General features: G+C 46.3%; 2 protein-coding genes and 1 pseudogene across 4 annotated transcripts in view; 1 reads left to right on the plus strand and 2 right to left on the minus strand.

The window, feature by feature from the left end:
- LOC311107518 (TBC1 domain family member 2A-like) overlaps positions 1-13,387 on the minus strand; it is a 34,238-nt gene extending 20,851 nt beyond the window's left edge. Inside the window, exon 1 of one of the 2 annotated variants that reach the window (XM_084150018.1) lies at positions 12,827-13,387. The gene's annotated coding sequence lies outside the window, so the exon portion shown is untranslated. The remainder of the gene's footprint in view (positions 1-12,826) is intronic. The other variant, XM_084150019.1, reaches the window with a different exon arrangement.
- Positions 13,388-13,680: 293 nt separating this feature from the next.
- Positions 13,681-24,779, plus strand: LOC311107520 (elongator complex protein 1-like; annotated as a pseudogene). Its single transcript, XR_014615880.1, has 24 exons — positions 13,681-14,270; positions 14,532-14,704; positions 15,463-15,547; positions 15,642-15,801; positions 15,881-15,988; positions 16,112-16,212; positions 16,360-16,413; positions 16,615-16,813; positions 16,928-17,071; positions 19,402-19,481; positions 19,588-19,725; positions 19,886-19,971; positions 20,061-20,209; positions 20,388-20,511; positions 20,600-20,697; positions 20,792-20,993; positions 22,741-22,865; positions 22,952-23,012; positions 23,154-23,267; positions 23,417-23,519; positions 23,643-23,770; positions 23,983-24,134; positions 24,222-24,294; positions 24,439-24,779. The product of XR_014615880.1 is annotated as an elongator complex protein 1-like (transcript).
- On the minus strand, positions 24,778-27,557 carry LOC311107522 (actin-1-like; the record flags this gene model as incomplete). Its single annotated transcript, XM_084150024.1, has 1 exon — positions 24,778-27,557. Exon 1 carries the CDS (start codon positions 26,086-26,088, stop codon positions 24,778-24,780), a length of 1,311 nt encoding a protein of 436 aa, XP_084006150.1. The 5' UTR covers positions 26,089-27,557.
- Between the last annotated feature and the right edge of the window lie 63 nt (positions 27,558-27,620).

Raw genomic sequence — 27,620 nt, forward strand, 5'->3', positions numbered from 1 at the left:
TGACAACCTGGTTGATTAACAATATTGGGTTGTTAACACGTTTGTTTTTTTATATAAATAAATGTGGGACACAAAAAAATGGCAGTGTAGAACACCATTGCCCATCATGCATTGCTCTAATAACTTTCAAAAGATTGTTCCGAAGTTTGCCCTCCCAAAATGTATTTTCCTACGAATTAAGTTGCACAAAAATGTGTGTCTTTTCACATGAATTAAGCCACGCAAAAACTCACGAAATCACCTGAAATATTTTTTGTACACCTTTGCATGAATTGACTGTGAGATTATGTTGGATATATACACTAACTAACCCTCTACTGCACACATTTTGGTTTTTCATTATTTTAATGTTTTATGTTTTGAGGACGTGTCCATCCCAAACCAGCTGAAGAAAACTCCCCACTGCATAAAAGCACAAGGCTGTTAGAAGCGGTTAGCGGGTTGGGTTGGCTGATTGAGGGAGACAAGGTGCAGCAGTCTGAGTATCTCCTCTCGTGGGACGCTGTATTTCTGCCCCATTATTGTGAGTCTGCAACGGGATCAGGTTGTTGAGAATATGCGCATTTATATCAACCGACTGTGCCGCTGGTTATGTTGGAGAGCAACAAACTGCTGAATAGCAGCCATATGCTCTATTACGTCTGTCACGTCTCCTCCCGTTGCTCCCCTCCGGCACTCTGATTTGCCGGTCTACTGAGCCACCGGTCTGAGCGCACCACCTCGGCAACAACGGAATGGAAACCCAACACACCCTAATCACCTCCAGCGCACCTGCAGCTCATCATCTCATCACCACCCCTATTTAGCCCTGGACTGTTCTGGAAGATGTTGTGTGTGATTGTTTAGCTTCGTGTCGTTTACTCTATCTTTGTTATTTCTCTTTGTCATTGTTAAGTAAACCTTGACCTTGCTAATTCCTGCGCCTGCGTCCTGCCTCTTCAAATACTCAGTAGTCGTCACAGAATCGCACACCTAACGAAAATGGATGCAGCATGAGTTTCCCAGTGCCTCGACCAACACCAGCAGCAGCTTACCCAGTTGAACGCCTCCATGCAGGAAGTTCTCCAAACTCTGCATAATCTGCCCAGCGCTCCGGTTCCACTTCAGGGACCGGCGAGTGGCCCCAATCCACCTGTTCCCGTGCTATAACCCACTTCTGCGGGAACCCTCGCCCTACCGGAGTGCTATGACGGTAAAACTACTAAATGTAGCGGCTTCCTGCTACAGGTTTCACTTTATTTGGCGTGTCAGCCTGGGGCATATCCATCTGACCAAGCCAGGATAGCGCTGGTGATTTCGCTACTTAAAGGAAAGGTGCTGGATTGGAGAGGAGGCAGTGGCACTACCCTACCCCACCTTCCTCGCTCGGTTCAGGGCGGTGTTTGATCACCCCATCTGAGCTATGGATAGGTTAGCCACAGATCTCCTGGCGGCTAACCTATCTAGGCGGTATGACTCCCGTCGCCGCTCCGTGAGTATTACGTCAGCGCCTATCACAAAACCATTGCTTTTAGTTCCCATAACGGTGTCTGGTTACTCCTTCTCTTCCATTTCTACTGCTATGATAGATTCCAGATCTGCGGGGAACCTTATAGATAGGGAGCTGGTCTCTGAATGGGGGTTGCCCACCGTGCCACTGCCATCTCCGCTACACGTCTCCTCACTGGACAATAAACCCCTTGGATCAGGCACCATTACGCACGTCACTCTCCCCATCACCATCACCATTCCCACACTACCGGAGCACCACGAGGAGCTGTCATTCCACATCATCACGTCACCCCCTTCACCGGATCGTCTTGGGATTGCCCTGGCTCAGACTACACAACCCCACCATCAATTGGAGCACCAAGAGGATCACAGCCTGGTCTACCTCATGCCGGAAGACCTGCCTGCCGGTGGTTTGTTGTTCCACATCAGTGGAGAGTCCGGAGTCTGCCCTCCAGCCCAACATTCCACGTGAGTATGCAGATCTCTCCGATGTCTTCTCTTCATTAAAGGCTACGTGTCTCCCTCCTCACAGGCCCTGGGACTGCGCCATTGACCTGCTGGAGGGACAACACCCCCGAAGAGTCGCATTTACCCCCTTTCCATGGCGGAGACTGAGGCCATGGAGAAGCCAGCTTCTTCTTCGTGGCCAAAAAAGACGGAGGACTGAGATCATGCAATGACTACAGGGGGCTGAACGCAGTCACCACCAAGTACCGGTACCCCCTCCCTCTGGTTCCGTCGGCCATCGAGCAGCTACGAGGGGCCCGGTACTTTACCAAGTTGGACCTGAGGAGTGCCTACAACCTGATCCGAATCTGGGAAGGAGACGAGTGGAAGACGGCATTCAGCACTACCTCAGGCCACTATGAATACTGCATCATGCCCTACGGCCTCGCCAACGCACCTTCTTTGTTCCAGTCCTTCGTCAATGACGTGTTCCGGGACATGCTGAGTAGACAGGTGGTGGTGTACATCGACGATATCCTGATCTACTTGGCTACGTTCGAGGAGCACGTCAGGGACGTCTGAGCTGTCCTACTCCGCCTCTGGGAACACAGCCTGTTGGTGAAGGGGGAGAAATACGAATTCCACCAACAGGCCATCTCCTTCCTGGGATATCGGATCAGTCCTCACGGGGTGTTCATGGAAGGAGTGAAGACGGACGCCGTCAGGTCATGGCCAGTTCCCACCACCATCAAGGGCCTACAGAGCTTCCTGGGCTTCGCTAATTTCTACCGGTGTTTCATCAGGTCCTTCAGCTCCATAACCGCCCCGCTCACCTCTCTCCTTAAGGGTGGGCCTCAGAAGCTGGGCTGGAACCCTGAGGCTGACGCTGCCTTCAAGAGACTGAAGGAGAGGTTCACCTCAGCGCCTATCCTAAAACACCCAGATCCATCTCATCCTTTCATCCTGGAGGTGGACTCATCGGAGGAGGGCGTGGGTTCGGTCCTCTCCCAGCGGCACGGTAAGCCAGAGAAAATGTATCCCTGTGCCTTTTTCCTCTAAAAAGCTTACCCCCGCAGAGAGGAACTATGGAGTTGGAGACAGGGAGCTGTTGGTGGTGGTCCTCGCTCTGGAGGAATGGAGACACTGGCTGGAGGGCGCAGTCCATCCATTCCGGAATCATACTGACCACCGGAATTTGGAGCATATACGGGCAGCGAAACGGATAAACTCTTGTCAAGCCAGGTGGGCCCAATTTCTCACTCCAATTAATTCTGTCCTACCGCCCAGGATCCCAGAATGTGAAGGCCGACGCACTCTCCAGGATGCACCATACCAGAGAAAGGAAGGACCTATCCTGCCCTCGTCTCTCATTGTTGCACCTGTCGTTTGGGATGTGGACGAAGACATCCGCCTGGCGGCTCAGGAGGACCTAGCACCTGCCAACGCCCCTCCGGGGTGCATGTATGTACCCACCAGTGTCCGTGACCGCCTGCTGATCTGGGCGCACACTACCCTTACGGCAAGGCACTCTGGTATTACGCGCACCCTGCATTCTCTAGTCCAAAAATACTGGTGGCCAACCTTGGCATCTGATGTCTCCCGCTATATCAACTCCTGTTCCGTATGTGCCCAAACAAAGACACTTCGGAACACCCCGGCAGGCAAACTAGTTCCTCTCCCAGTGCCTCAGCGACCTTGGTCACACCTGTCCATAGACTTTGTCACCGATCTTCCACGTTCTGACGGCTTCACCACAGTCATGGTGGTCGTAGATCGGTTCTCCAAATCATGCCTCTTTTGCCACTAAGTGGTCTTCCTTCTGCTCTCCAGGTCGCTGAGATCCTGTTCCAACACGTCTTCCGGCATTATGGACTTCCGGAGGACATAGTCTCGGACCGTGGCCCCCAATTCACCTCCCGAGTGTGGAAGGCTTTCCTGGAGAAGATCGGGGCCACGGGGCCACGGCCAGCCTCACTTCCGGGTATAGACCTCAGTCGAATGGGCAGGTGGAGTGCATCAACCAGGAGCTGGGGAGGGTTCTTCGTTTCCACTGTCAGGACCGGCAGGGTGAGTGGGCAAGGTTTCCTGCCTGAGGAGAATATGCCCAGAACTCCCTCGTTCACTCCTCCATGGGGCTCACTCCCTTCCAGTGCGTCATGGGGTACCAGCCGGCCCTGGCCCCTTGGACACCCAGCCAGACCGATGCGCCCGCTGTCGACGAGTGGTTCCACAGGGCCGGACAGGTCTGTGACGCTGCCCATGTCCATCTCCAGAGGGCCATTAGTCGGCAGAAGGAACAAGCCGACTTCCACCGCAGGGATGCCCCTGTATTCCAGCCTGGGGATCGTGTCTGGCTGTCCACAAAAAACCTCCCCCTCCGCCTGCCCTGCAAGAAACTGAGCCCCCGGTTTGTGGGGCCTTTTAAGGTCCTTCGGCGGATAAATGATGAATCATACCGGCTGCTCCTTCCCCCTCACTACCATGTCTCACCCACTTTTCATGTGTCTCTCCTCAGGCCGGTGGTTCCTGCTCCTCGGGCGGATGCTGTCCTCCGGGGTACGCCCCTGGACATTGACGGGAGTCCGGCGTATGCGGTGAGGGACCTGCTGGACTCCAGGTTCCGTGGGGAAGGCTCCATTACCTGGTGGACTGGGAGGGGTATGGTCCTGAGGAGAGGAGCTGGGTTCCGGCTGGGGACGTTCTGGACCCCAACCTAATTCGTGACTTCCACCGTCGCCACCCTGACCGGCCCGCTCCCCGTCCTCGGGGTCGTCCTCCTGGCCGTCGACGTCCAGCGGCTGGAGCTGCGCATCCGGGGGGGGGGGGGGGAATACTGTCACGTCTTCTCCCGTTGCTCCCCTCCGGCGCTCTGATTCGCCGGTCTACTGAGCCACCAGTCTGACCGCACCACCTCGGCAACACCGGAATGGAAACCCAACGCACCCTAATCACCTCCAGCGCACCTGTACCTCATTGTTTAGCTTCTTTGATATTTATCTTTGTCATTGTTAAGTAAACCATGACCTTGTTAATTCCTGCGTCTGCGTCCTGCCTCTTCGTATACTCAGTAGTCGTCACACGTCTGACAATGGCTTGTCGTTTAGTGTTCCAGGTGTTTCCAATTTCTACCGGATAAGTTTCAGCTTGGGACAAAACTAATCTGGACAAAATGTTACTAATACATATTTCAAATATGATATTAGATCCTATACATTACCCAAATGAAACATTTATAATTGTATGATCATGCCCATTTACACAAAACTCTTATACATTGTTTTAGAATGAAATATTGTAAGGCAGAGAATAAGCCTAAAGGTGCACTTTGGCTGTTCTATGAGTGGTCTGGTCACCCGTAGATGTGCAAGGGTTTCAAGAGCAGCTTAAGGCTAAGTTCATCGTTAGAACCTATGATGAACCAAGATGATTTTGGGAAACCGGGCTCTGGTCTTTACACACAGTTGTGCATCGGACATTTTCAAAGGACGTGTCATATGCTATAGGATAGGTCCATGGACAGAGCTCTTTTTTAAAATATTATACCTTATTATTGATGTAGCTTATAGCCTCATCACAAATGGCCAGATCCTGACATAGGCAAAACTAAAAACTGTTCTCCGTGGATCATGACACGAATTTCACCGGACCGCGGCTGACGTCCCATGTGGTCACGTTGTCGAAGCTCGTAGGCACTGAAGCTTGTGGTGGTATGTTATAGAGCCTATCAACAATTATGTATTACATTTACATTTTAGTCATTTAGCAGACGCTCTTATCCAGAGCGACTTACAGGAGCAATTAGGGTTAAGTGCCTTGCTCAAGGGCACATTTACGTCATTTAGCAGACGCTCTTATCCAGAGCGACTACAAATTGGTGCATTCACCCTATAGCCAGTGGGATAACCACTTTACAATTATACCTTTTTTATTTTATTTTTATTTTTTGGGGGGGGGCTACAGGTACAGGTAGGCTACAGGTTAGTTGTTAAGGTTGTAAAAGTTGTGTAAGTGACTGTCTCACTGACCCAGGCCAATTTGGACTCTGGACTGGTCACATGACCCACTACATTGACTGTCAATCATCAATCATTGGAATGAGAAATTTGACTTATTTATAAATAACGTTTATCTGTTTATTCGATTATATATGCAGATCAAAAACATAAAGACCCATTTATCATGTTTTGTGTTGTCAGGAAGCCACGACTATTAATTGGCCAACACTTACAGTGCATGGGTCGAACCAGAACCGATAATTAAAAACACATTTGAATAATCAAATAATTATTCAATTTCTCGTTATTTAATATTTCCTTTTACAATAAAGACAAAAAAACAAAACCGTTCGTTTTGTTTGAGTTCAGAATCAAATAAAATAATCGAGGAATGACCCTTTACTCGTTTTTTATCTAGTCATCTAATAGGAAATATTAATTGGCCAAAAGGTACATGGACCCATGTTTGTGCAGATAATTCCACAGCCAACACTTCCTGTCCCTTCAAAATAAAAGTTCACCCTTCTAACACCCATTATATTAATAGCCATTAATTTATCCATCAACACCATTATCCCAGAAACCCTAGACTCACTCCAATTTGCATACCGCCCCAACAGATCCACAGATGATGCAATCTCTATTGCACTCCACACTACCCTTTCCCAGCTGGACAAGAGGAACACCTACGTGAGAATGCTATTCATTGACTACAGCTCAGCATTCAACACCATAGTGCCCTCAAAGCTCATCACTAAGCTAAGGATCCTGGGACTAAACACCTCCCTCTGCAACTGGATCCTGGACTTCCTGACGGGCCGCCCCCAGGTGGTAAGGGTAGGTAACAACACATCTGCCACACTGATCCTCAACACGGGGGCCCCTCAGGGGTGCGTACTCAGTCCCCTCCTGTACTCCCTGTTCACCCATGACTGCATGGCCAGGCACGACTCCAACACCATCACAACAGTGGTAGGCCTGATCACCAACAACGATGATACAGCCTATAGGGAGGAGGTCAGAGACCTGGCCGTGTGGTGCCAGGATAACAACCTCTCCCTCAACGTGACCTAGACAAAGGAGATGATTGTGGACTACAGGAAAAAAAAGAGGACTGAGCACGCCCCCATTCTCATCGACGGGGCTCTAGTGGAACAGGTTGAGAGCTTCAAGTTCCTTGGTGTCCACATCACCAACGAACTATCATGGTCCAAACACACCAAGACAGTCGTGAAGAGGGCACGACAAAGCCTATTCCCCCTCAGGAGTCTGAAAAGATTTGGCATGGGTCCTCAGATCCTCAAAAAATTCTACAGCTGCACCATCGAGAGCATCCTGACTGGTTGCATCACCGCCTGGTATGGCAACTGTTCGGCCTCCGACCGCAAGGCACTACAGAGGGTAGTGCGTACGGCCCAGTACATCACTGGGGCCAAGCTTCCTGCCATCCAGGACCTCTATACCAGGCGGTGTCAGAGGAAGGCCCTCAAAATTGTCAAAGACTCCAGCCACCCTAGTCATAGACTGTTCTCTCTGCTACCGCACGGCAAGCAGTACTGGAGTGCCAAGTCTAGGTCCAAAAGAGTTCCCAACAGCTTCTACCCCCAAGCCATAAGACTCCTGAACAGCTAATCATGGCTACCCAGACTATTTGCACTGTTGGTTAAGGGCTGTAAGTAAGCATTTCACTGTAATGTCTGCACCTGTTGTATTCGGCGCATGTGGCCAATACATTTTGATTTGATTATAAACTAAGATTGAAAATGATAAGCTAGCCACAATGACGATAGTGTTTATTGACTTATTAATGAACCTCTGTTACTGTAAATGGTTAGCTAACTGATATTTCATAGCTATCGAGTTAACCATTGGTAATCTTATTCAATGATTGCATACAGCCAATAAAAAAGTATATATTGCTAGACTAGAGATATGGCCCTAGCTATAGTTAGTCAACGGTTGCACATCTAATTATCTGGAACGAAGCAAGTGTGTGAATAGTAGACATGTAAATATCCTTTCACTGTTTACAGCAGGTCTCCAACTGTTCACAACCATACTCTGAGGAATAACCAGAACTGCCTGGTTAGGGTGATCAGCCTGATAGGGTGTGTCCAGCATTGGAATGAAACAACCAACCAATGCCTCAAGTGATGTGCTGAAGGTCCACCACAAACCCACAGGGTTGTGGGGTCCTGTCCAGAAACAACCCCTAGCCCATACATCCTGGGCACTTGTGGAGATCTGAGAGGATTGGACACCTGTAAGCAATATGGCAAAATTTATACCAAGTCTGTTAGAGGGTGGAGCTATCACCATGTCACCACCTATCAATGCCTCTCAGATCTCCACAAGTGTCTAGACAGTATGGGCTAGGGGTTGTGTCTGGACAGGGCCTGGGTATCACAGACACACACACACACACACACCATATTAAATTATCATGCACCTGTCATTGGTTGTGTGAATATAAAGAAGGGGACTGAGCATACTAGACTATATCATTTCTGAAAAGGTGTCATTTCAGAATGAGGGGTGTTGTAGCTCTACTGGTGTTGCTATTCTGTCTGTCAAGTAGCCTGACGACTCACACTAAATTATTCCACTGCTCTGTCGTTCACTGCATACTTTAGTCTGAGACTGCCATCATTGAAGTCGTTTGGGGTGACGAGGGGCATTGTACAAAACAAAGTCTACAGCGATTTGTATCAAAGTCTCAAAGCCGATTGCCAATACTTAGCCTTCAAGGCAAGCAACACTGAACCATGCATGACAGCACCAGCTGTTCCTGATGACTGTGTGATCATGCTCTCCACAGCCGATGTGAGTAAGTAACATTCACAAAGCCGCAGGGCCAGATGGAATACCAGGCCCTGTACTTAGGGCATGCGCTTACCAGCTGGCAAGTGTCTTCCCTGACATCTCACCCTCTCCCTGACCCAGCCATTTACTTACATGTTTCAAGTAGACCACTATAGTCCCTGTGCCCAAGAACGCCAAGGTAACCTGTCTAAATGACTATCGCCCGTAGCACTCACATCTGTAGCCATGAAATGCCTTGAAAGGCTGGTCATGGTTCACATCAACACCATCATCCCAGACACCCTGGACCCACTCCAATTTGCATACTGCCCCAACAGATCCACAGATGATGCAATCTCTATTGCACGCCACACTGCCCTTTCCCACCTGGACAAGAGGAACACCTATGTGAGAATGCTTTTCATTGACCACAGCTCAGAGTTCAACACCATAGTGTCCTCCAAGCTCATTACTAGGCTAATGACCCTGGGACTGAACACCTCCCTCTGCAACTGGATCCTGGACTTCCTGATGGGCTGCCCCCAGGTGGTGATATAGGCAACAACACATCCACCACATTGACCCTCAACACAGGGGCCCCTCAGGGGTGCGTGCTTAGTCCACTCCTGTACTCCCTGTTCACCCACAACTGCATGGTCGCGCACGACTCCAACACCATCATTAAGTTTGCCGACGACATGACAGTGGTAGGCCTGATCATTGACGACGATGAGACAGCCTATAGGGAGGAAGGCAGAGACCTAGTAGTGTGTTAACAGGATAACATCCTCTCCCTCACCGTCAGCAAAACAAAGCAGCTGATCCTAGACTACAGGAAATGGAGGGCCGAGCACGCTCCCATTAACATTGACAGGGCTGTAGTGGAGCGGGGTCGAGATCTTCAAGTTCCTTGTTATCTACATCACTAAGACTATCATGGTCCACACATGCCAAAAGTCGTGAAGAGGGCACAACAATGCCTCTTCCCCCCCAGGAGGCTGAAAATATTTGGCATGGGCCCTCGTATCCTCAAAAAGTTCTACAGCTGCACCATTGAGAGCATCTTGACTGGCTGCAACACCAATTGGTATGGCAACTGCTTGGCATCCGACCACAAGACGCTACAGAGGGTACTGCGTACGGCCCAGTACGTCACTGGGGCCGAGCTGCCTGACATCCAGGATCTCTATACCAGGCGGTGTCAGAGGAAGGCCCTAAAAATGGTCAAAGACTCCAGCCACCCAAGTCATAGACTGTTCTCTCTGCTACCGCACAGCAAGCGGTAATGATGCACGAAGTCTGGAACCAACAGGACCCTGAACAGCTTCTACCCCCTAGCCATAAGACTGCTAAACAGTTAAATAGCTACCCAGACTATCTGCATTGACCCTTTGTGCACTAACTTTGACTCATAACATACAGTACCAGTCAAAAGTTTGGACACACCTACTCATTCAAGGTTTTTTCTTTATTATTACTATTTTCTACATTGTATAATAATAGTGAAGACATCAAAACTATGAAATAACACATATGGAATCATGTAGTAACCAGAAAAGTGTTAAACAAATCAAAATATATTATATATTTTCGATTCTTCAAAGTAGCCACCCTTTGCCTTGATGACAGCTTTACACACTCTTGGCATTTTCTCAACCAGCTTCATAAGGAATGCTTTTCCAACAGTCTTGAAGGAGTTCCCACGTATGCTGAGCACTTGTTGGCTGCTTTTCCTGCACTCTGCGGTCCAACTCACCCCAAACCATCTCAACTGGGTTGAGGTCGAGGGATTGTGGAGGCCAGGTCATCTGATGCAGCCCTTCATCACTCTCTTTCTTGGTCAAATAGCCCTTACACAGCCTGGAGGTGTGTTTTGGGTCATTGTCCTGTTGTAAAACAAATGATAGTCCCACTAAGCGCAAACCAGATGGATGGCGTATCGCTGCAGAATGCTGTGGTAGCCATGCTGGTTAAGTGTGCCTTGAATTCTAAATAACTCACTGACAATGTCACCAGCAAAGCACGCACACACCATAACACCTCCTCCTCCATGCTTCACGGTGGGAACTACACATGCGGAGATCATCCGTTCACCTACTCTGCGTCTCACAAAGACACAGCAGTTGGAACCAAAAATCTCAAATTTGGACCACTAGAGATCCTGGTTCGAATCCAGGCTCTGTCGTAGCCGGCCGCGACCGGGAGACCCATGGGGCGGCGCGCAATTGGCCCAGCGTCGTCCAGGGTAAGGGAGGGAATGGCCGGCAGGGATGTAGCTCAGTTGATAGAGCATGGCGTTTGCAACACCAGGGTTGTGGGTTCGTTTCCCACAGGGGGTAGGAAAAAAAATAATGTATGCATTCACTAACTGTAAGTCGCTCTGGATAAGAGCGTCTGCTAAATGACTAAAATGTAAATGTAAATGTAATTCGACCATGAAGGCCTGATTCACGCAGTCTCCTCTGAACAGTTGATGTTGAGATGTATCTGTTACTTGAACTCTGTGAAGCATTTATTTGGGCTGCAATTTCTGAGGCTGGTAACTCTAATGAACTTGTCCTCTGCAGCAGAGGTAACTCTGGGTCTTCCTTTCCTGTGGCGGTCCTAATAAGAGCCAGTTTCATCATAGCGCTTGATGGTTTTTGTGACTGCACTTGAAGAAACTTTCAAAGTTCTTGAAATTTTCCAGATTGACTGACCTTCATGTCTTAAAGTAATGATAGACTGTCGTTTCTCTTTGTTTATTTGAGCTGTTCTTGCCATAATACGGACTTGGTCTTTTACCAAATAGGGCTATCTTCTGTATACCACCCCTACATTGTCACAACACAACTGATTGGCTCAAACGTATTAAGAAGGAAATATATTCCACAAATTAACTTTTAACAAGGCACACCTGTTAATTGAAATGCATTCCAGGTGACTACTTCATGAAGCTGGTTGAGAGAATGCCAAGCGTGTGCAAAGCTGTCATCAAGTCAAAGTGTGGCTACTTTGAAGAATCTCAAATATAAAATGTATTTTGATTTGTTTAACATTTTTTTGGTTACTACATGATTCCATATGTGTTATTTAATAGTTTTGCTGTCTTCACTATTATTCTACAATGTAGGAAATAGTAAAAATAAAGAAAAACCCTGAAATGAGTACATGTGTCCAAACTTTTAACTGGTACTGTAAGCTGCTGCTATTGTTTATCATCTGTCACTTTATTCCTAGCTACATGTACATATCTACCTCAATTACCTCGTACCCCTGCACATCGACTTGGTACTGGTACCCCATGTGTATAGCCAGGTTATCGTTACTCATTGTGTATTTATTATTACGCGTTTTACTTTTCTATTATTTCTCTATTTTATTTGTCTGCATTGTTGAAAAAGGACCCTAAGTAAGCCTGTTGTTTAGGAAGCATGTGATAAATAAAATATGATCTGATTTTAAATCTCAGACTTCCGACTTCATTGTGTTCAAGACAACTGCGAACTCGGTAAAAAAAAAACGAGCTGAGACTGAAAAATCTGTCATACAACTTGGAATTCCAAGTTGGAAACGCAGGCATGTTTCTAGAGCTCGGACTTTCTGACGTTAAGTTAAGTGACGTCATGATTTTACCTCGTTTTTTCAGCACCGAGGTCAGAAGTCACACTTCAAAAGCTTAACACACACACAATGAAATATTACCACATTTGAAAAACATCTTGAAAATTCGAACATATTGCTGTCTTTACACCATAATGTCACAATCAAAATGTCAAAACTACAGTAAATAAAATATTTATCTACTCGTTCTACTAGTAACAACATGCCATGGAATGTTCACTGGATCCCGAAAACGGGAAGTCAGCAACAACATTAGTTCCAAAGACCTACAGGTTGATCCAGTCGCGATAGACGCCAATGCCAATCGAGAGATAGACCTTCTTGGAATAGGGCGGCGGCGCGCGCCAAACCCTTTTGAAGGCATTACACAATGTATTGCTTTCAGTTCATGCTTGCTTGAGTTTGCTTATTTTAGACTAAAATATATAAGCATTTTGACAGTCCAGGAACAGAGGTGTGTTTAATAGTAACGTTACTAGCCTACATACCTGAGGCGTGCACGTCGGCGCTGTTTATTGGCAGTGGCAAAAAACGTCTTCTCCTTCTTCTTCAGTGGGGTTTATCGGCAAAAAACGTCTCTCTCCAGTTGTCTAAATATTGGTGCTTTGAAGACAACTGGGAACTCGGGTAAAAACGAGGTCATGACGTCAGTGATTTTCAGGTCATAAAGACGGAGCTCTGGAAAGATGCCCGATGCCAAGTTCACATTCTAGTCGGAACTAGGAAATTAGGAAATGTACGACTTGCGGAACGCGGCGTATAACTTCAACCAATTAGCATGTCGGACATTACCGAGTTTCCTTGTTCCGAACTGTACGTGAACGCCCCCGACTTGGAATTCCGAGTTAGTTGACAGTTCAAAACTATTTTCCCAAGTCGGAGATCGTTTTTTTTCATGAGACCCAGTCTTGAACACAGTCGGAGATTTCCGAGTTCCCAGTTGATTTTTGGTTAATTAACATAGGATACTGAAGGCGTTCGCGGTCAGCGGTTTGGCGTCTCAAATAGTGGTGGTACAGTCAATTCCAAGTGTGGTTCACTTTTCCTATGCATGTTACAAGGTGAAAACATATTCACAGCTTAACATCGGTTGCTGCCATGAAAAACAATACAATTTGCGCGCATGTAGGAGAGTCAGGAGATAACATATCGAACACACATATTCATCCATTTCACATATGAGTCAGTGCAATGAATGCAAAATGATTTGCTTCTCACAAAGTAAAACTATAATAATCTATATTTCTCTCACTGCCTGCTCCACTTTAGCTTATTCTCGGAGTCAGTCGTGAAAGTAATGCAATTTTCCCACGTACAGGAAGAGGGAGACATTGTAATAAAGATCTACTAATTTCAGCATTTTACGTCAGGGTTGAAAGGTGAATAATTTGACAGCGCAGCGTTTGTAAATATTATTGAAGCTACGCAACGGTAGGTTACTTATGTGTCATATCATGTAGCATTTATTGAGGATACAATTATAAATGTTCTATTGAATAACATGACTTGTCTCTCCACGCACAGCTACCTTACCATATCGGCTGGCTTGCTAGTACAGACGCTAACCAATACGCCTAGTCGGCATCTGTGTTTACTGTTAGGTAACTAGCTAAATAGGGTGTGATGCGGAACTTGAGGTTGATGAAGAGCCATCGTTGCTCGGAGCTGCAGGGCCCGGGCACGCCGCAATGTTTCTCTGTTCGGACAGACACAGGTACTGTGCTCATCGCTTCAGAATACTCCGTTACCGAGTTGGACCCAAGAGCTGGCCAGGTACTTTACACATAGCAGTGTTCTTCAATCATGGTCCTGGAGACCCACCGGCTACAGGTTTTTGTTCCAGCCCATCACTAACACACTGGGGCTGGAGCACCGACCGCAGCCACGGGGAGGACGGGCAGGACAACGCTAACGTGGCAGTGATCGATGGAGGTGAGTCAGACAGAGGCCTTCTTCCAATATCTTTGAAATGCATCCTAACCATCGGCATTCATGGAGGTGATCACTGATTTATAAGTGAGTGGATAGGTTAAAATATGGTTGCCCGTCCCACTGCTTTCACTAATCTTACTGTATCAGATCAGTGATTTCCTCATAGAAAATAAGGAAGGGCCAATGAATTGGAGCAGGGGAGAGACTGTTGAAATGAAGTATTTCAAAGTATAGTATTTGGGTGACTGTTTCTGTTTGTAGACAAGGTCCTAGTGTCGACGTTTCGTCAGTGTTGCGGTGACCCCTGCCCATGTGTGCCTATGAGCTCCAGCTGCCCACCCCCGTTAACCTGGTGACCTTCCACCGCCAGCCCCAGAGGACCAATGAGCTGGCAGCACTCACCGCCGATGGACACTTCCTAGTCTACGGTCAAGGTGGGCCACCTAAAGCTTTGAGCATCTGCCCTCTCCTCTCTAACTGATCAGCCATCACTCTTCTCTCTCACTTCACCCCTACTCTCTTGATGCATACACTGAGTATACCAAACATTAGGAACACCTTCCTAATATTGAGTTGCACCCCACCCCCCTTTTGCCCTCAGAACAGCCTAAATTCATCAGGGCATGGACTCTACAAGGTGTCAAAAGCATTCTACAGGGATGCTGGACCATGTTGACTAACATTTTTCCCACAGTTGTGTCAAGTTGGCTGGATGTCCTTTGGGTGGTGGACCATTCTTGATACACACGGGAAACTGTTGAGTGTGAAAAACCCAGCAGCATTGCAATTTTTGACACAAACGGTACGCCTGGCACCTACTACCATACCCAGTTCAAAGGCACTTAAATATTTTGTCTTGCCCATTCACCCTCTGAATGCACACATACACAATCCATGTCTCAAGGCATAAAAATCCTTCTTTAACCTGTCTTCTCCCCTTCATCTACACTGATTGAAGTGGATTTAACAAGTGACATCAATAAGTGATCATAGCTTTCACCTGGTCAGTCTGTTATGGAAAGAGCAAGTGTTCTTAATGTTTTTTGTACACTCAGTGTATATGTCTACGATCTCTTTCCTCTTCCTCTCCATCTCTTTTCCCACTCACACTGTGGTGTTGATTAATTGTTAAGACAGGTACTGGGTACATAAATCCTGGCTGCTTTTGTGTCTAATTCTGCAGTATGTTCAGGTACTGGGGACCAGAGTGAGCCTGCAGCCAGACTGGGAGGATTCCGGTCGATCACACATGCCCCTCAGTTAAAGACAACCTACAGGTACAATCAGGACAGTCATTCCAAAGCATTTTAGTTTATGACCCTCACGCTAAAGTTGTATTGCGCCCTAACATTGTGGCTGTGTTGCGTGCAGGGTTTTGGTGGATCAGGAGGAGCCCCTGGCTCTGTGTCTCCTGCTGTGGCTAGGATGTGTTCCTGGGGGTGGGGGCCTGTGCAGAGGGGCCGTCCCAGTCCACACTGCTCATCCTGAGACCCTCGGAGGCCCAGAGCCCCCAGCCAACCTTGGAGATCAAGTAAGAATTAACAATAAATTACAACAACGCTGCTTTTTACGTGCTGTCAGAACGTTCCCCTAATTGTTTGTATCCCCAGGTCATGTGTGGAGGTGGAAGGTCACGTTATCAGCATGTGTCACAAGCTCCAAGACGGGCACGGTGGCCCTGCAGCTGGAGGACGGCCAGATCAGGAAGTTCCTCTGGGGTCAGTGACAACTACTTCCTGGGTTATGAGAATATTGCTTGTAGACTTGCTTGTGGAATTGAGCCAGCTATCATGAGATGTCTTCTATGTCTCCAGCCTGAGCAGCCTTGTGTATGTCCCCAGACTCCCTGAAGCCTAGTGTGGTGGAGTGGCAGGACTCGACAGGCTGCAGCATTAACTTCCCAGATCCCTGTGTGCAGACGGCCCTCTGTACTATAGAAGAGGTAAGGGTACAGTCCAACTGAATACTGCTGTCACCGAAAATGACTTAGTATCATTTGGTGATTTGATAATATTGATTATTGTGCCAAAAGTACCTATCTCCTGGTCTCAAATCTAGGGGATTTTTTGTAATGTCAACAGGATTATAGGAGCATCTGCTTGGGCTTACGGACCGATCTCACCTGTTTGTTGGCGACACAGAGGTATGTCTGTTGTTCTCTCTTGGTGATTCAGCACAAAGGCAGAGTTACTATTATGATTGATGCAAACACACTTCTTACTTAGATTAATTTAGCTGCTTGCCTCGTGCATTTAATGCAAAGCCAGGTCATATTCATTCAAAACATTTAACTTTATTGACCAACCTGTTTGTGTCACTGCCTCCCTCTGTTCTTCATCCACAGGTGGCCTCCAACGTCTCCTCCTTCGTGGTCTACGATGACTTCCTGCTGCTCACCACACACTCGCACACATGCCGCTGCCTCCGACTCAGCACACTCACCGTCAAAGGGCTGCAGGTGGCCTTGGCTGCAGACAGAGGTCAGAATCAGAATGACCAGAATCGTCACTGTGGTCCCCCAGGACACCAGGCTCATCCTACAGGTCTGAACTGTTCCGCCTGTCATTAAAGAGATTACAATCCCAGATTACCCATATTGTTTAGCTCTACATCCCTGGTCGTGTTGATGGTGAGCATGGTCTGATGTGTGTCTGCAGATGCCTTGCGGTAACCTGGAGACCATCCACCATCGAGCGCTTGTATTGACTCAGCTCAGAAAGTGTCTGGACAGCCAGAAGGCCTTTGAGTGCATGAGGAAGCTGCGGATCAACCTCAACCTGATTTACGACCACAACCCCAAGGTTGGTAAGCGCCCCCAGCCAGGTCACTTCTCCTTCACCTAACCTGTCTGTGACCTTCTGGTGTGGAATGGCACTTACAACAAGACGAATGAAGTACAAATAATTTACTTCAGTAGCTAGTTTTCCATCCAATTGGTGACAGATTTTCATGCGAATATTCAAAAATCTGCATAAAGAAAATGTCCACCAAACAGACTTGTTGCGAATACAAATCTGTGTGTGACAACGTAGTGCACATAAATTGTACTTTTTCGCTTTAGTTTTCATGTACCGAATAAAAATCTTAAATTCTATGTGTTGCCGTCGCATTTTCAACTCTACCGATTGTTTTGTCACTTACTGTTGTTAAATATCAAATGTGCCTACTCTGGTCTTGGCATGTGCGATCTAGCCAACAGCTGGCAGATACAATGTGGGTAGGCTAGTCTACATGATGAGATTATTATGGATATTTTGATTTGTCAAATGGCAGTCAAGCATCGATCATCATGTCACCAGAATAAGACCCTCAATATTTAATATATATATATTATTATATTATATATTTATTGGAAATGAGCATCAAGCTCATCATCTTGCACTTTCACCACCCGGTGAAGTTCATCATAATTTATTTAATCTGTAGCCTAATAAATTGCATGCTTTCCGGAGTCGTAGTGGGAGGACCACACACCATATCATCATGTGACTCCAAGTTTACTTCGATATGATGGTTATTATATCAATATTTGCGTATAAAGGCGTTTCCACCGCCATTTCCCGCATAATTAATTTTACATTTAAATTTTTTACATTTTCGTCATTTAGCAGACGCTCTTATCCAGAGCGACTTACACATTGGTGCATTCACCTTATAGCCAGTGGGACAACCACTTTACAATTGTTATTATTTTAAAATTTTTGGGGGGTGGGGTAAGGGGGGGGTAGAAGGATTACTTTATCCTATCCCAGGTATTCCTTAAAGAGGTGGGGTTTCAAGTGTCTCCGGAAGGTGGTGAGTGACTCCGCTGTCCTGGCGTCGTGAGGGAGCTTGTTTCACCATTGGGGTGCCAGAGCAGCGAACAGTTTTGACTGGGCTGAGCGGGAACTGTGCTTCCGCAGAGGTAGGGGAGCCAGCAGGCCAGAGGTGGATGAATGCAATGCCCTCGTTTGGGTGTAGGGACTGATCAGAGCCTGAAGGTACGGAGGTGCCGTTCCCCTCACAGCTCCGTAGGCAAGCACCATGGTTTTGTAGCAGATGCGAGCTTCAACTGGAAGCCAGTGGAGTGTGCGGAGGAGCGGGATGACGTGAGAGAACTCACCAGACGGGCTGCGGCGTTCTGGATGAGTTGTAGGGGTTTAATGGCACAGGCAGGGATCCCAGCCAACAGCGAGTTGCAGTAATCCAGACGGGAGATGACAAGTGCCTGGATTAGGACCTGTGCCACTTCCTGTGTAAGGCAGGGTCGTACTCTGCAAATGTTGTAGAGCATGAATTTACAGGATCGGGTCACCGCCTTGATGTTAGCGGAGAACGACAGGGTGTTGTCCAGGGTCACGTCAAGGCTCTTTGCACTCTGGGAGGAGGACACAACGGAGTTGTCAACCGTGATGGCGAGATGGAACGGGCAGTCCTTCCCCGGGAGGAAGAGCAGCTCCGTCTTGCCGAGGTTCAGCTTGAGGTGGTGATCCGTCATCCACACTGATATGTCTGCCAGACATGCAGAGATGCGATTCGCCACCTGGTTATCAGAAGGGGGAAAGGAGAAGATTAATTGTGTGTCGTCTGCGTAGCAATGATAGGAGAGGCCATGTGAGGATATGACAGAGCCAAGTGACTTGGTGTATTGCGAGAATAGGAGAGGGCCTAGAACTGAGCCCTGGGGGACACCAGTGGTGAGAGCACGTGGTGCGGAGACAGATTCTCGCCACGCCACCTGGTAGGAGCGACCTGTCAGGTAGGACGCAATCCAAGAGTGAGCCGCGCCGGAGATGCCCAACTCGGAGAGGGTGGAGAGGAGGATCTGATGGTTCACAGTATCAAAGGCAGCAGATAGGTCTAGAAGGACGAGAGCAGAGGAGAGAGAGTTAGCTTTAGCAGTGCGGAGAGCCTCCGTGACACAGAGAAGAGCAGTCTCTGCAGACACCAAAAGTGTGACCAGTCTTGACAGACACCAAAAGATCCCACTGTGTCGAACAAACAAATGATCTGTCGGCATTTATACAATTGTAATGAAACTTCCTGTATCCATCACAGCTGTCAGGATTTGTTGTTGTTGTACGGTATGACTTTACTCTCATAAAAACTGTGGATGGAAACGTGGTTACTGACTGTTGTTCCTTTCTGGTAGGTGTTTTTAGAGAGCGTGGAGACCTTCCTTAGACAGCTAGACTCTATCAACCACATCAACCTGTTCCTCACAGAGCTCAAGTAAGAGCCTATTTTATTTTACAACAATTACAAAAAATGCCCATTTGTAATGTATTTTAGGAAATTGTAATTAGTCAGTCAACCGTATTTTTATTTTATTTTACAGAGAGGAAGATACCACTACGACAATGTACCCATACCCATTGAACACTACAGGCCAGTCAGCCCCTGGGGCTTGTGGGAAGAAGGTTGACATTGTTTGTGATGCGCTACACTGCACCATGGAATCTATGGACCAACACAAGTGAGTGCGCTCTTGATACAGGTTAACTTTTTTGTCAATGAAAACTAATACAATTTGATTTGTATTGCTCTATTTACAGAACATTTGAACTAGTATTGTACTCAAATCATGTTTCTTTTACACTTCATTGTGAGTGTAATATTGTTATTATCACCCACAGGTACTGCCTGTCTATTTTGAAGTCACATGTGAAGAAGACTGTTCCTGAGCTGGAGGTTGCCCTGCAGAAAGTCCACGAGCTTCAAGGTAATACAGACACAAGCAGATCAGCAAGAGCAATAAGAAATTGTTAAAATCTGAAAATCCATGTATCTATTGTTTGTGTGTATTTGTAGTGAACCCACCCAGTGCAGCCAACGCGGTGAGTGCGGAGGAGGCTCTGAAGTACCTGTTGTTCCTGGTCAATGTCAACGAGCTGTATGAACACACTCTGGGCACCTACGACGTTGACTTGGTCCTCATGGTGGCTGAGAAGTCCCAATAGGTCAGTGACAGAAGAATAGTACTGCAGGTAAACCGTACCTAATAGTTACTATGATGAAGCCATTGCTGCAGAAACTTTGATGAACGTTCACTGCAAATGGAGAAAAGGCCGCTACTTAAATGTATTTTCATGTGTATTAAAGAAGATGAATTGTCTGTTTCCCTCCCAAACATTCAAGGACCCCAAAGAGTACCTTCCCTTGCTGAACATGCTGAAGACTCTGGAGCCCAACTACCAGCGCTACACCATCGACAAACACCTGAAGAGAAACAGGAAGGCCCTGCACCACCTCAGCAAGTGTGGTGAGTGTCCTGCAATAGGCATTTCATTAAACCGACAATTACTTAATTGAAAGGAATGACCTAGACTGGATGTGGTGTTTTGTACCAGGTGAGGAGCACTTCAACGAGGCCCTAAATCTGGTGAAGGACCAGAGGCTGTATAGTGAAGCCTTGGGGCGCTATCCAACAGACAGCCCTCAGTACAAGGTAATGCGTTCTCACACATTACTAAATAAGTAGCCACACCGTGTGCTACTGTTATGTCTCTGACCTCTAACCTCCAACACTGACCTCTGTCTAGGCCCTGAGCTGTGCCTACGCTGAGTACATGGTGGAGCAGCAGCAGGCGGAGCAGGCAGGGTTGTTGCTGTGGCGCTGCGGCGAGGCAGTCCGTGCCCTCCAGGCCTTCGTGGGCAGTGCCAGCTGGAGGAACGCTCTCTGTGTGGCAGAGCAGATCCCCCTTCCACCCGACCAGCTGGCACTGCTGGCTAGGGACCTGACGGGTACAGTTGAAGTCGGAGGTTTACATACACCTTTGCCAAATACATTTAAACTCAGTTTTTCACAATTCCTGACATTTAATCCTAGTAGAAATTCCCTGTCTTAGGTCAGTTAGGATCACCACTTTATTTTAAGAATGTGAAATGTCAGAATAATAGTAGAGTGATTTATTTCAGCTTTTATTTATTTCATCACATTCCCAGTGGGTCAGAAGTTTACATACACTCAATTAGTATTTGGTAGCATTGCCTTTAAATTGTTTAACTTGGGTCAAACGTTTCGGGTAGCCTTCCACAAGCTTCCTACAATAAATTGGGTGTATTTTGGCCCATTCCTCCTGACAGAGCTGGTGTAACTGAGTCAGGTTTGTAGGCCTCCTTGCTCGCACACGCTTTTTCAGTTCTGGCCACACATTTTCTATAGGATTGAGGTCAGGGCTTTGTGATGGCCACTCCAATACCTTGACTGTTGTCCTTAAGCCATTTTGCCACAACTTTGGAAGTATGCTTGGGGTCATTGTCCATTTGGAAGACCCATTTGCGACCAAGCTTTAACTTCCTGACTGATGTCTTGAGATGTTGCTTCAATATATCCACATAATTTTCCTTCCTCATGATGCCATCTATTTTGTGAAGTGCACCAGTCCCTCCTGCAGCAAAGCACCCGCACAGCATGGTCCTGCTACCCCCGTGCTTCACGGTTGGGATGGTGTTCTTCGGCTTGCAAGCCTTCCCCTTTTTCCTCCAAACATAACGATGGTCATTATGGCCAAACAGTTCTATTTTTGTTTCATCAGACCAGAGGACATTTCTCCAAAAAGTATGATCTTTGTCCCCATGTGCAGTTGCAAACCGTAGTCTGGATTTTCTATGGCGGTTTTGGAGCAGTGGCTTCTTCCTTGCTGAGTGGCCTTTCAGGTTATGTCGATATAGGACTCGTTTTACTCTGGATATAGATACTTTTGTACCTGTTTCCTACATCATCTTCACAAGGTCCTTTGCTGTTGGTATGGGATTGATTTGCACTTTTAGCACCAAAGTACGTTCATCTCTAGGAGACAGAACGTGTCTCTTTCCTGAGCGGTATGACGGCTGCGTGGTCCCATGGTGTTTATAGATGCGTACTACTGTTTGTACAGATGAACATGGTACCTTCAGGCGTTTGGAATTTGCTCCCAAGGATGAACCAGGCTTGTGGAGGTCTACAATTTTCTTTCTGAGGTCTTGGCTGATTTATTTTGATTTTCCCATGATGTCAAGTAAAGAGGCACTGAGTTTGAAGGTAGGCCTTGAAATACATCCACAGGTACACCTCCAATTGACTCAAATTATGTCAATTAGCCTATCAGAAGCTTCTAAAGCCATGACATCATTTTCTGGAATTTTTCAAGCTGTTTAAAGGCACAGTCAACTTAGTGTATGTAAACTTCTGACCCACTGGAATTGTGATACAGTGAATTATAACTGAAAAAATCTGTCTATAAACAATTGTTGGAAAAATTACTTGTCATGCACAAAGTAGATGTCCTAACCGACTTGCCAAAACTCTAGTTTGTTAACAAGACATTTGTGGTGTGGTTGAAAAATGAGTTTTAATGACTCCAACCTAAGTGTATGTAAACTTGCGACTTCAACTGTACTATCCTACCCGCGTCCTGGCACTCAGCGCCACCACATTAAGTCTTAAAGTTGCGTGTTCGATTCGAAATTTGTTGCTCATTTAGTTTAATATTTCCCCCTATCGTTTCAGAGAAGCTGATCGCGCTCAGAAGATATACGGAGGCGGCCATATTGTTGGAGCAGTATGCCAAGGACTGTGAGGAGGCCATCTCGGCTCTGGTCACAGGTGCAGTCTGGGAAGAAGCACTTCGACTGGTGAGTTAACAAGATGGCCTCCATTGTGCAACACGCTCTACAAAGTCCTCCCAAGACAAAATGACATTGTCTTTTTTCTGTTCTAGGTGTATTTGTACAACAGACAAGACATCATTGAAACAAACCTCAAACCAGCTCTCTTGGAAGGTAAAACCCCAATTTTTCATTGGTGAATTTAAATGCTCTTGATAGTGCTAATGATGTTTCAGTGTGCAATATATTTGTTTTATGTAATCTTTATGGCACCAAATGTATATACATTGGTTTGATGAACACTGTTTTCTTTAGCATGTAGTTCTCAGACGACCTACCTGGAAGCTCAGATGGCGATGTTGATTCGTCACAAAACCCGTCTGGCCGTGGTATGGGAGGTTAAGGAAAAGGACAGGCTGGAGTTACTGGGTAAACCAGCATTACTTACAGAAGAATACCGTTTTTGTAATAGCTTAAGGGGCTTTGAGAACTGGCTTGTCCATGTTATACTGACCTGCCTCCCTCTCTCTGTTTCTCCCTTTCTCTCCCTTGTTCTGACTCTCCCTCTCTCATTCCAGATGAGGATGTCCCAGACTGTCCGGAGGCAGAGCTCTATTCAGAGGCCAGTAGTGTGATGACCGGCAGCCATGCCGGCTCCAAGTACTCACATAGTAACTCCTCGTGAGTCAGCCCTTTACACATCTGTATGAATTACATGAAATACCTAGTGGATGTGGGTTTGGGACTTGGTAGTAAGATTTCAGTAGTCTCAGTATGAGATAGGAACTAACCTCTGTCTCTTAGGAGGTCATCTAAGAACAGCCCGAAGGCTGAGCGCAAGAAGCCGAGTCTGAAGGAAGGAATCCCCCTAGAGGACATGGACCTACTGCACGCCCTGGCAGATATCATCCACTCTGTGGACAAGATAAGAGGTGGGAGACGCACATTCTTACCGATCCTTTCTTTCTCTCTATCTCTTATCCCTTTGGCCTATTCTCACTCATACTGATGTGAATAGAATTACAGTTATCTGGTGAGAATAGTTTTTAATCGTCTCATTCATGTTTGGTATAGTGGTTCTTCTAAGGTAGAGTCATGTGGGCAGGTCCTGTGTGATTGACAGTTTTATGCTCTGCCCCTGCAGGGGAGGTGCACAGCCTACTGAAGGCCATGATGCTGTTCCAATTTGACGGACAGGCGGGGAGGCTGCAACAGGCCTATGGGGAGGCTCTCCAGATGATGGATGCGGCCCTTCCTGAGGTGTGGCAGGAGGGTCTTCAGCAGAGTCAGGCTCCGGTGAGACACAAACACACACACACACACACACACTCAGACTTGTTCTTAGGAGTTAATTTAACCTGTGTTTTTAATTTTGTTCTCCAGATCTCAGGTCCTAACTCCACAGCCAACAGCATCATGGCTTCATTTCAACAGCCAAGACCCTCAGCAACCCAAGGTAGGTTTTAGTAGTATTAGCCTATTTATTACTATTGAAAATACACCATTTACTCATTTGTTTAGTAATATTAGGTGCTAAAATCAAATGTTCTTATTACCTTTTTAGTTTATTAATATAGTATACACGCTTCCTCTGATTCAGAGACTCCCCCACCCCCAAAGATGAGAAATGGTGTTAAGTGGAAGCTGAGTATTTTGAAGTAGCTTTTTGTCATCACTGTTTTCTTGTTTGTTATTTTAACTGGAAAGCTATCAAATCACATAACCTATTAATAAAGATGTATACTGGATTTTCTTGTAACTTTTGTATGACTAAAGCATGATCAACAGAGCTGTCAAATGTTCTCACAATATAATGTTGGTAATGGATATATAGTTATTAATACTGTCAGAGATATGGAAAAGGCAGACAGTCAGTCCATAGTTCAATTTAGTTAATTTACTGTTTTATTTGCCAACCATAAAGGCACATAAGTAGCTTTCAGAAACATTTTCGATAAATGGCAAACGGCCCTTTCTCCTCATAGTCTTTCCTCCGAATCCAAAGTGATTGGAAAGAGGACAGGGAGGCAAGGATGGAACCTCCAAGCCACACTGTGTTTTGACGCTCCTGGGATGCCACAATGGTAGTCCCACCGTGTGGTGCTATCTGGTTGAGCTCGCTCTGCAGCCGTTCAGGAAGACCACTGAACATTGTGGAGCCACCACATATTAGGATGTTCTGTAGCATGTCACTCTTCAGTCTGATGTCACATTTATTGATACAGTTCAGGACCATAATAGGAAGTCCTGGCTCACGGGATCCAATCAGATTTGGCTGGAATAGCACCTCTGGACAAAGAAAACGCTCATTTCCCAATGAGATAGAATTCCCATCTGGAAGCTTGTATTGCACCATGTCACTTTCTCTTAGTTCTATGTCTATATCAGGGGCTACATAGCAACATTTTGACTTGATGTCATCCATTAGGCCTAATTTGTCAAAAGAAAATATTTTTCCAGACTCCTGCAGTAACTTCTGTAAGTAAAGGTCAAGGCTTCGTCCTGCGTATTCTGCACGGCAGGTGTAACTTGGCATGTAGTGGCCGTCGTCAATGGGGACTGCGTAAGAGCATCCATGCCCGCATTCCAAAACCAGTCCACTGGTTCTACCATAGGAATACATGGATAAAACGGACTGGTTTTCAATAAACATTGCTGGAGTGCTGAAGCTCTCGAACATGATTTCGGCGAGTTTTTCTCTGTTGGTGGTCGGACTAAGAGGAGGGTCACATAAAAGCACTGCGTGCTCCTCGCTTGGGATACCCAGCGTTTTGAACGCGTATTCCCACAGTCTCTCCATGGCATCCCATTCTGTTACTATGCCATTATGCACCGGGCTGACGTGGGATATGTCTCGCTTTTCTAGGATTTCCCTCCCCACATAGCCGTGTTTATAATCCAAGGGGTCTTGTCGCACAAAACCCACAACACTGGGAATTACGCAAGAGGGCGCATCAGCCCCAGCAAACCCGGCTTTCAGGTATCCTGTTCCGACATCGATGACTACAGCCTTGGTGCACTTCACGATACCCGTTGCCTTTGGACTCGACGACTCTTCATCAAGCTCCGTTGAAGGTTTAGATGATTTGGATGACTTCTTCGGTTTAGGGTTACCTGGAGAGGTGTTTTTTGATTTGGAAGACTTTTTCTTTTTCGGACTTTTCCCTTCTTCATTCACCCTGATCAACTTTGCGACTTTTGCAGGACCATCACTTGGAAGAATGGGATCGATGAAAGTGTCCTTATCCATCTTTTTACTTCATGGTGTAGGCCTAACTGTAACATGCAAAAACCGAAAGCTCTGTGTCCCGACCACTGACAGTTTTGAAGCGCCAGGGTGACGCGCATTCAATCAGTGTGTTACCTTTGTGACGTTATTGATCGCAGTAATAATCAATAACGTAATTTGGAATGCATATGTACCGAACAGTCGAGACTAATTCAACGACAAGAGTAGCTGCAGCTCGCTGGTCTGGGTACCAGTCTTTTTAGCTGATATTCCACTCCTTGTCACTCCTGTCATTTGCCAGAGACTTTCGCAATCTAAACGTTCAATATGCAACCGGATTTACGGCGCAGTTGCTGTTTGGTAGTTGGAAACAACATTAATATTTTCAATGACAATGTTATGGAACAACATGGCCCTAGTAAAAAAAAATCCTATAGGATTAGCGATTTTTTTCCAATAGAATTTTGTGTCACCTGTATCAGAATCCTATTGGAATTCTATTGGACAACTTTTTTGATTGGGAATCAAAAGTAATCCTATTGGACCCTATAGGATTCTCGCAATCCTATAGGATTTTGTATCACCTTAATCAGAATCCTATTGGACTACTTTTTTTCCTATTGGAAATCAAAAGTAATCAGTTTGGATCCTATAGGTTTTGTAGGATTTTGTCACCCCAATCAGATTCAAATTTTCTTAATTGAACCAATTAAATTAGTTAGCCATTACTTCCAGTACAGTACAACAACATTAATTACAACATTTTCATTTACCGGAAACAACAGTTCTATATTAATTTATGTTTTATTCACACGTAAGAAAGCCTGTCCCTTTAAGAGTGACGATGACTTCACATCGAGCACAGCCTGGTGAAAAGTCCACAATGAAACTGACATTAAATGTGGATAATGTTGGGTTTTATTTTTCTCATAATTGGATCTGTATGTGATGAATAGCTTGGAAGGAATGCATTAATGAGGAGCACTGTACTGATATGGATTGTTTCACATAACAGGCTGTTATTCATGTGGGGAACGTTAGGGGTATGACAGATAAGACTTGTATTTCTTACAGATACGAACACTCTCTCTTTGTAGTCTGTGAAACTGTCCTTGAACATGGAGTACAGTGGAATGGTGTCTTTTGGGTGCTGACTCCGCAGGTTATTATCATAGCAATTTATGCCTGGCAACAAATGAAATGCCGAGGAGTTGGGACCAACCCCTGCGCCAACGGATTGGCTGAATGGAGTCTGGACCACACTCAGTCCTTTGCTCTGGTTGGCCAACAGAAGAGGTGGAGGCTTTCTGTCAGAGTATTTGAGAAAGAATCTGTAAACAATAATTCTAGTTCTCTGTCTGCCCTGCGTGGTTTTTCAGTGAGCCCGTATACGAACCTTCATACTTATCATACATACATTTTGCATATAATAAATTTAGCTTGGATTGAATATCTCTTGATTATGTTTTCTCTTATTCCAATACCAGATTTGAATTACGCAATTTCTAACAATAATGGTACGTCTGTTGGCCATCAAGTATTAATTTATATGC

Source organism: Coregonus lavaretus (genome assembly GCF_964263955.1).
Source record: "Coregonus lavaretus genome assembly, chromosome: 32".
Taxonomy (NCBI): domain Eukaryota; kingdom Metazoa; phylum Chordata; class Actinopteri; order Salmoniformes; family Salmonidae; genus Coregonus; species Coregonus lavaretus.